At 35.2% G+C, this 9942-nt stretch overlaps 1 protein-coding gene across 1 annotated transcript in view; it reads left to right on the top strand.

Moving 5' to 3' along the window:
• Positions 1 to 9942, top strand: part of PTPRK (protein tyrosine phosphatase, receptor type K) — a 472216-nt gene that overhangs the window by 248283 nt on the left and 213991 nt on the right. The window contains exons 5-6 of the mRNA XM_015557792.1: positions 2206 to 2321; positions 9689 to 9779. Coding sequence (XP_015413278.1) covers positions 2206 to 2321; positions 9689 to 9779 — 207 coding nt within the window. The remainder of the gene's footprint in view (positions 1 to 2205; positions 2322 to 9688; positions 9780 to 9942) is intronic.

Below are 9942 nucleotides of genomic sequence, written 5' to 3'. Positions count from 1 at the left end.
CGCCTCCCTCCTGATTGAAAACGCCAACCGCGCCCTCTGCCGCCAGGCCAGCCCGCTCCGCGCACTCCGCACCTCAGAATTTGACTTCAGTACTGCGCCTCCTCTGAGTGTCTGTATGCGTTACTCTTTCCTCCTAGTTGTAGGACTTCCACTCAGCCAGCGTTCCTGTGGTTCTGGATGGTGTCCGTTCTGTCTTTTAGTTTCACTTTTGAAGTGGTTGTTCAAGGCAGCAAACTCTGGCGTTAACCTATGCCGCCATCTTGGTTCTCTAGAAATCAGAATTTTAAAAATATTCCCAGGTGATTCTAATGTGCAGCCAAGGTTGAGAACCACTGATCTAGAGATTTTTGAATCAAATATTTTTCACCCTGTAACTAATTATACACTATTAAAGTATCCTTTTAATTAATTACTGAGAACCAAATACAAATGTAAATGAAACTCTATGTAAGACTTGTTCTATCTTTTGGTATTAAGTTTTCTGGAAAGCAAGAAGAATAACAAATCAGAGTTTATCTGAAAGGAAAATAGAAAAGAAGCCGCACTAACTTATGGGATCAGTCAAGTCAAAATTTGAAGTGAAGTGAATAAATTAGTTCACCTTATTCCAAAATTAGAACTAAGATTTTTATGTTCTCATAAATAGCTGTTTAATCCATATTAAACAACAAAACAATAGAAATCAGAAAATAAACTTGTATTGTTATGTTGCATACTCATTGGTTGGTCTTCAAATGGTCTAACTAAATTTGTGTTTACATTACATTCCCTGAAAGGCAATTATTGCATGCATTCAGTAGAACCAGGTATAATGCAGCTGCAGAAATTCAAACTTTACCTATCTTTCCCAACAGCAGCATTTGCTAGGGCCCATAACTTGTAGATGATCTATAGAGTAATCCTCTTGGTAGAAATTCTCTAGCACAGCAGAAGCAGCTTGCCAAGTTCCAGAGGTCAAGGCTTGTGCTCCTGGTGAGTGTTTGTAAAACCCTAGTTTGCATCAGAATCCCCTATGGAGTATGGCAAATCCCAGATTGCTTGGCCCCTCTCCTGTTCTAATTTACAGGCCTGGGGGGGCCTCTGAATTTGCATTTTTGATAAGTTCCCAGGTGCTCTGTGCTGCTGGTATAGAGCTCACAGTTTGAGAGTCACTGTTCTAGTTCCAGTATCCCTCTTTCTGAAGTGCCTACCAAGATGGGGCTCGGGAAAAAGAGTGGCAGACAAAGCTCAAATGATTTATGCATGTTCTCAGAAAAAGAATTCAATTATCACACTCAAAGCTGGTTTACTCAGTTCTTCCAATTCATTAGTATATCAGAATGATGTTTCTATCTACTGTTCATTTACCCTTGCTGAAAGAGAGGTGTTAAAGGAAACATTCACCAGTCAAGTAACAATATGAATTGAGTACAACAGCAGCTTCATTGTGACATGGTCCTCCATGAGCTTCTTTTAGTCACTAAGGTTTAGCTTTTCTTGCTTATATTTCCTCTCAGTTGGAAACATGAATAAGCTTCAGTTTTAAATGGCCATTATAGAAAACACTTATTTGATTGTCATGTAATTCATGTATAGTATATTTTGACTGCCCTCATCACTTTCTGTTGCTATAATATTTCTTTTGGGTAACTTTCTTAGGAACATAAAGGAATAGGAAGTGGATTTAATAGTAGCTAAGCTGATACTCTATTTGAGAGAAATACAAATATTCCCTTGTTCTTTGAAGTACTACAGGGTTAGAGCTATTGAAATAATTAAAAAAAGATCCAACTGCTTAAAGTGTTACTTAATAGTTCAACACTCATGCATGTCAGTAATTTAGATATTATATGCTTTCATTATATTTTTCCATTATGCTCTGTTTTGTGCTTATTTGATCTCTTTACTTGCTTTGACTTGTAACTGTTTTATTAATACCCACATGAACAATCTATGGCAGTCCTCCCCACTAACTGTTGAGTGTTGATTCTATAGAGCAATGCTCTAGCAATAATGGAGCAATAGGTGATAGAGCTATTGAGGAAAAGAGCTGTGAGAGTGAGAGAGGAAGTGGTATCTTCCACTGCAGAGAAAATTCAGTTTTCTTCCATATGTTATGAACCTTGGGCAAAGGTAAAAGTATCAACAACATTCTTCTCCTGGAAAAAAGTAACATGGAATGTTTTCTTTGTGTTAAAACAATAATTTTTTCCCCTGCCTTCACAGATAAATCTCCTCATTTCCTCCGCCTGGGGGACGTAGAGGTCAATGCAGGACAGAACGCCACATTTCAGTGTATTGCTACAGGGCGAGATGCTGTGCATAACAAGCTATGGCTGCAGGTAAGCCCAAGTTGGCAGCTGAGCTAAAGAGTACACTTGCTATAAAAAAAAATCACAAATGTACTGTTTGTGGTCTCATTATTTTCTGTGCATGGACTTTTCTTGGTAAGCCACAGTGGAGCAGGGAAAACAGAATTTGGAAAATGGGAAATGAGAAAGTTATATGCAGTATTGAGAGAGAGAGAGAGAGAGAGAAAGAATGTGTGTATTGGTTTAATTGGCTGCAGATTCATTTCAGGTATTTCTATTTTTGGAATATGAATACAACATGATATAGTTTAAAAAATACTTGAGTTAGTGTCTAAGAAAACCTAATGATTTCCTAATGTTACATACAAATTGTAAAAATAATTTTTCTAGATCCATTATATAGGACCATGATGAAAATTTCCTCATTTAATATTTTGAAAACTCAACTAACAAGAACTTAAGTAGGAACTGTCATGCATATTTTAAAAAAGTATTTTAAGACACTTTGCGGATTATTCTTAGAAGTGTGAACTGGAAGAGAAGCAATTAATTTTTCTCCATGATTCTTGTGCATAAAGGTTAATCACAGATCTGATGTCAAGACTGTTGCCATGCATATATTAAATCATCAATAAGTATGTATTTAATGAACTGTAATTTAGCATACATGTTAGGGAAACATAAATGGGGTGTATAAAGAGCTGTAAAAGAATCAGCAGTAAAACAATAGACTAAGAAAGTACCATGTTTTGGAGGAATTATTTGTCCATTCCAGGGCAGTGGGAGTAGTGAGGGGAGGTGGGGAAAGAGCTAAGAGCAGTCCCAAAGGCTGTTGAACAAAAAGTTTGAAGTTAAAATATAAGTAATAATATTCTCTAAGCACATTTATTATTATTTTGCTTCTATTTGCATCAGAAAGAGGGAAGAAAGAGATTTAATTAGTCTGTATTTTAAATTTCTCAGAATACCAATAGAGACCAAAAAAGAAATTATTGTAAGATTAGCTTAGTTTGTTGAACATTGACATCAGGATTTATTTTACTATGTCTTTAGAGAGGTGAAATTAGTGTTGAGGATAATCATTAGTTTGCAGGTGTTTGGGTAATGATTACAATAAAAGATTTTTAAAATCATACTTAGTATAATGCCCGATATTATACTAGATGTTTTAAATGTGTCATTTCATCTAATTCCCACAATATAATTGGATAGCAGATGTACATCATATAAATCTAATTATTACTTCTTTGATAAATTATTTGATTTGTAGGTATCAGGATACCATACTGAATATGTGAAAAGGAAATTAAGCCCCCCCCCCTTTTTTTTTCTGATTGTGCTTATTTCCCCTCCAGATATTAAAATATAAGAGAATTATTCCTGGAGAGCAAATTGTATAATATGCAACTTGTTTTATCAGCTAAACATCAAGACAGAGTCCCTCTTAGTTTCTCCCTCTCAGCCTAAATAAGAGTATTAAAAACACTGTTAGACGTATTTTGTAATGATTTTGCTAATTATTTTCGTTTAGGTAGGAATATTAGTTGGCATTTAACTTTAAATGTGAGCTATATAGTCTTGCCTCGGGGAAATAGACGCTTGCAGTCTGCCCTGGTTTTATGCCTCTGGATTTAATGTGACATGGGAATAAAAAGCGTTTTGTGTACTCAGACACCAGCTGTCTTCTTGCTCCGGTCATCCTGGCCCTGCCCATCTGAGCGGGCTGCAGTCGAAATACTGCTTACCTTTTGTTTGTTTCCTATTTTATGTATCGACCCATTGCATCATAGTTTCTTAAATTTCTTGCTGCTATTTTTCAAACTAAGATGAATATAAAATTTTCTGTTCAACTTCAATTCTGCTTTTCTTCTCTTCCTTTTCTTTACATTCGTTTAGATGTTTTTGTCTATTTCTCTTTTATTTTGATATTGAGACTGTCCTGATTCCTTAGCAATCTAGATATTTACCTTATTCGTTAAAAAGCTTTTCTACATTTCTCGATAATACTACTTATGTTACCTTAACTTACTCTCTTAAAAAAATATTATTTTCCATGTTTAAAAAGTATTGAAAATGATCTACTACTTAGTTTAGGGATGTTTTCAAACTAATAAGACTGGTTATCATACCTATATAACAATCGTCAATCAGAAAGTGACCAGTGACTTAAAAATGTATTCATCTTTTGTTAAAATAGTAAAAACATCATAAAGCAGACAGAATCTTGGTTCCATGATGAATCTACAAGCCAGCCCATACAAATAGATGTCGAGTCATTTTTGCTTGGTGTACAACAACTTCCTAGAAATCACGAAGTCCAGTCTTAATTCTAACCTTAATTCCAACTGTTTAATTCTGACAATTTAGTTCATTGTGTGGGCTGCAGTGGTTCTCAACCTTCCTAATGCCGCAACCCTTTAAGATAGTTCCTCATGTTGTGGTGACCCTCAACCATAAAATTATTTTTGTTGCTACTTCATAACTGTAATTTTGCTACTGTTATGAATCATAATGTAAATATCTGATATGCTATATGTGTTTTCCAATGGTCGCGACCCACAGGTTGAGAACCGCTGGCTTAGAGGATTTATTGAACTATGTAGTTTCCTTATCTATAAAAGGAGTTGTTGGGTAGAGACTAAAATTCCTTCCAGCTAAAGATGCTAAACTCGGTCTTTATAGTATTTCTATTTTTTGTTTGTTTGTTTGTTTATTTGTTAATACTCACCCAAGGATACTTTTCCATTGTTTTTTAGAGAGGGTGGAAGAGAGAGAAGAGAGAAGAGAGAAACATCAATGATGAGAGAGAATCATTGATCGGCTGCCTCCTGCATGCCCCTCATTGAGTTTGCAACCCAGGCATGTGCCCTTGACCAGAATTGAACCCAGGACCCTTCAGTCCACAAGCTGATGCTCTACCCACTGACCCAAACCAGCTAGGGTGGTCTTATAGTATTTTTGATGGCCTGAAATAGTGCTTTGATTACCTTTTTTTGTTTGTTGGAAGACTGTCTGATTTTTATGTTATTAGATTTTAATGGGGAAAATGTCTCTTAAATTAAGTATCATTGTGAGAACAACTACTTAAAATATCTGCTGACAATACTGGGAATGAATGTACTTGAAGCAACTCAATGCAATGTCACTGCATCCTATCAAAGAAATAATGGAATAAGGGAGTAGCTATTACATCTGCTATGGTCAGGTCTAATAAAAATTGTGATCAACTTTTTTATGTCCTCCAAATGACATATTATATGGCATTGTGCTACAATTGGTAAAATGTTGTCTAAATATGGAATAAAATAATAAAAACAAAAAAGCAGTTAATTTTTATTTTACATGAAAAATAACACAATACAAGGTCTGTGAAATATTCTGATCATAATGCCTGCTACTGTTTTATATTTAGAAAAATTTATTATGAAAATACATATAGAGGATAAATTCCCCCACTTGTTAATTATCTTAACTTGACAATTCATATTTTAACCATTTTTATTATTTAAAATGACATACAAATTAGGTAAATTAAAAAATGGGGATACAGAAAAGCAAAGAATGAGTTATCTGAGTTAATGTAGGATAATTCATAAAGCCGATCATAGTGGTACTGGCTGTATCTTTAGAGATTGCTTTCCTGTGAGATGTTGGATTATATAATTATAGAGTTTTAGAAGTAGGTAATTTATTCTGTACATTTAGTAAACGATAACAAAACATATAATCTGAATGGACCTCCTTATGTACATTTAGCATGTATACAGAAAACAACATGAATGAATGTTTTTAGAAGTCTGATGAGGGTCAACAGGCTAGAAATATGGTGAAATTATGATGCTTTCTGGAACATAGTTTTAAAAATTGTGTTCACTCAAGTTAGATAGGGCCGTAGAATACAGTCTTTAGTCTCTCTTAGAGAATTTCCAAATCCCTCTTTGGTAATAAAGCTCAATGAAGTAGCATATATCTAGATATAACAATTTTTGTCAACTTAGGATTTGTAATCTTTTTCCACATGAACCGATTTTTTTTCCAATTCTTACAACAAGTTTAAGAAATAAGCCGCTTTGTGTTCCTAAGGAACTTCCAATGGTAGAGAATTACCTTTATGGCTGAGGGTAAGAGACAGGTTTCAATGTACAATTTATACTGGCTATATTCCTGAGTAAAATAATAAAATCATCCTATTATATTATTGAGAGGTGTCAGTTAATTTTCTCACAGAAAAATTAGCTTAGACATTTTTATAGGTTAAAACTTTTAGTTATGTCCTTTTTCTTTCAACTTTTACTCATATGAATAGTAAATAATGTGATGGCAAGAAAAGGTGAATATATAAACTAATACCAAACATGGCACCAGCAATTCTTCTTCTAAGTATCTACCCAAGAGAGATAAGGGCATGTATTCACAAAAAGACTTGATCAAGAATGTTTGTAATAGTGTACTTATAAAAATTGTAAAGATCTCAGATGTCCTTTAACTGGAGAATGGATAAGCAAGTGATGGAATGATATTATTCTGTAATAACAAAGAATGAACTACTGATATATCCACCAATATGGATGAATCTCAGCAACATCACATTTTCAAGACAGACACACACAGAAAAACATTTTATATGATGTCATGTATATTAAACTGTAGAAGAGATACAACTAATGTAGGATGATAGAAACCTTAATCGTATTTGCTTCTTGGGGATGAGGACTGGCTGGAAGTGGACAGGGGGAAATGTCAGGAATAATGTAAGCATCTTATATCTTTATTGATGTGTTGGATCTATGGGTATATAAACATTTGTCACAAGTTAAGATCTGTCCAATTTACTGTATACATATACAGTATATTTTACCTTAATAAATCATGAATGAGGGGAAAAGTGAGTATATGAAACATTTTATAAATATCCAAATTATTAGCAGTACTAATCAAACCAGAGATGAAAGTAGCCTGCAAACATTACTTACATTTTTGTCCGTCTTGTCTGAGTGTTCTGTTTTCAGAACTTGTTGTAGCTTTTGAGGATGTGAAAGAGTTGAACTGTAAATTATAAATTAGTATTCTTTCTCGAAGGTCCAGTATAAGTGGACACCTACATGGCAAGTCAAATAGAGCCCATTGCTGGAACATCTGTCAGACCATATGCTTTGGCGTCAGGTTCAGTGTAGAAACTAAAATGCTAATGACTCCATCCATCACTACAGAGCTCCGTGGGCATGTATCATTGGATTGGACAGAGAAATTCGACCGTGGAACAATTGAAAGTAGGGAATTGTGCGGGCAGATTTGGTGGCAACATTTGTTTCGGTGAATTGAAATGAGTCTGTTTAACGTGTGATTGGTAATCCTATGCAGAGTGCCGTCCAAGCTGTGGCCACTGGGCCAATCTGTCCGTAATCGCCACAGGTGCTGGCACCACGCCACCCCGGTGGGCCTGCCAAAGCAGGAAAGTCTGCCAGCGCTTTGCCCTTGCTGAGTTTTGTCTCGGCTAATATAGTGTGATGTGGCTGGTTTCTCAGCCTAAGGAAATGTCATTCCTTATCAAGCAATAGGTAATGTAAGCGATGGATTGAGAGTAATAGTTGGAGAGTAAAATTAGTAAAATGAGATGCAAATGGCTCTTCAAAATAATCAGAGAGTGGCTGATCTCTTGTAGTTCCAGCCGGTGTTAGCTGGGGGTCAATGAAAGTGGTTGGTCTGAATCTTCTGGCTACACCTTGTTTTATCTATCCAGGCAAATGTCATAGCCTTGTTCCTATAATACATATGAATACTATTATGTAGCATTGGAAATCAGAAGCATGTTTTTTTAAGTGAGTACAAAAATTTTAATAAGTGAAATAAATCACTATATTATTTCAATTTTTATCTAGTTAATTTCTCACAAAGCTCTTTCTGATGCTCCCATGACTGTTTATTCTGTCATATGAAGTGCAGGATGTTTGTGGCATATTTAATTTCCACAAGAGATTTTACTATCTCTGCTACTATTTCTTTTTGAGAACAAAATCTGATACTTTGCACTTATTACAGTGAGGGGAAATTTCTGGCAGAAATTAATCTAAGCCTAGACAGATGTAATTTATAGTGGACAATTCATTGACAATTAATTTGAGGAAAACATTTCAAATCCACATTAAACATGCGATATGTGATTAGCTTACATTGGGCATGATGATAAATATAAACAAAGAAATAAGATATAGCAAAAATTGTCTGGTCTAGGCTTGGTGAAAATTCTTATATTTTCTAGATCATTATCCTTATGGCTGAAATATTACAATAACAAAAGATAGCATATAATTACTGGGACAGTGACTAAAGTTGAAAAAATGATATCAGAATGGCTAAAGAGACATGGTATAAATAAATCTTGAGACTTGTGGGAGACTAGAGTCATTTCTTAAAATCTTAGAATATTGGAAATATACAAGAGGGATTTAATTTATTCTCTATAGAAACTAAAGTACCATAATAACTAACATCTTAAAGCTATATGGTGAGAGAAATAAGCTGATTATAAGGAGGAACTTTCTAATTGTAGGTCTGTTGAAACCTAGAATGCGCTATGCCAGGAGGAAGTAAAATGACAATTAGTATCTAAGCATAGTCTGGATAAGCCCTTGCTAGGGACGTGGCATGAGGCTGAACGCGTTTTAAAGATCCTTTCAGCCTTGAGAGATGCTTCTATAACTGAGTAAGAAAAGACCATATAGTACTTAAGCACTATACTATTTTGGAATTGACAGAGAGCAACAGAGACTGGAATGTATGGAAGACTTGATTGAGTTTTTCAAGGACATGTGGGGCCTGAACAAGCAAAGATTAAGTGGGCATAGTCATCTCTGCAGATTAATGTATGTGTATGTGGGTAGAATGGGAACTTCAGGAGGAAGATATTATTGGAGTGGAAGGTCAAAATGGGAAGTACTAGAAGTAAAGACAGTTTATGGTGGGTTGGGACTAGGCCATGATATGGACACAGGCTATAAAGAAGCCGCTATTAGCAGTGCAGACATCAAGTAGTGAGGGCCTTCGATTGGACAGTGCAGTGTGGGTGGAGTTGGCAAATGTGAGTAGAGAAGGAGAGGGACAAATGAAAGAAGACAATAGTTTTAGGTCTGGTTGGTACTAGTTGACAGAATTTGCTAGATGTGAAAGAGAAATAATAAAAGACAGTTTTCTTTGAAATTTCCTCAAAATTTTATTTTTTTACAGCCAGCATATGAGTTTGGTTTCTTATTTTTTTTGTCTTGGAATGAATTTGTCTGAGACTCATTTGTTTACTTTTTTATCTCCTCCTTTTATAACTGCACATAAGTTATCCTAAGTGGGAGTGAAAAACGAGGAGACATTCCATTTCTTTTGGTTCTTTTTAACCTTAATAAAAGTTTAACAAGACAGTTCGAAGCTTGTGGCCAGATAAGCCTCTGGGTGGTCCTGGTATCACCCAGGAGAATCATCTGGGGTCACGGAACAGGAGTAAGTCAGATGGGAATGTTAGGCTTGTCGTTGTGTTTCCGGCTTGTAAACTGCTCTAGACTTCAGCTGGTAGATGAACATAGCCTGCTATTTAACTCTAATTTTCTCTGTTTATGAAACAGATATTTTTTTCTGTGAACATGCCCATTTACAATTAATTTGA

This window comes from Myotis davidii, unplaced genomic scaffold, assembly GCF_000327345.1.
Source record: "Myotis davidii unplaced genomic scaffold, ASM32734v1 scaffold147, whole genome shotgun sequence".
In the NCBI taxonomy this organism is placed as follows: domain Eukaryota; kingdom Metazoa; phylum Chordata; class Mammalia; order Chiroptera; family Vespertilionidae; genus Myotis; species Myotis davidii.
This window is presented reverse-complemented; position numbering and strand designations above follow the sequence as displayed.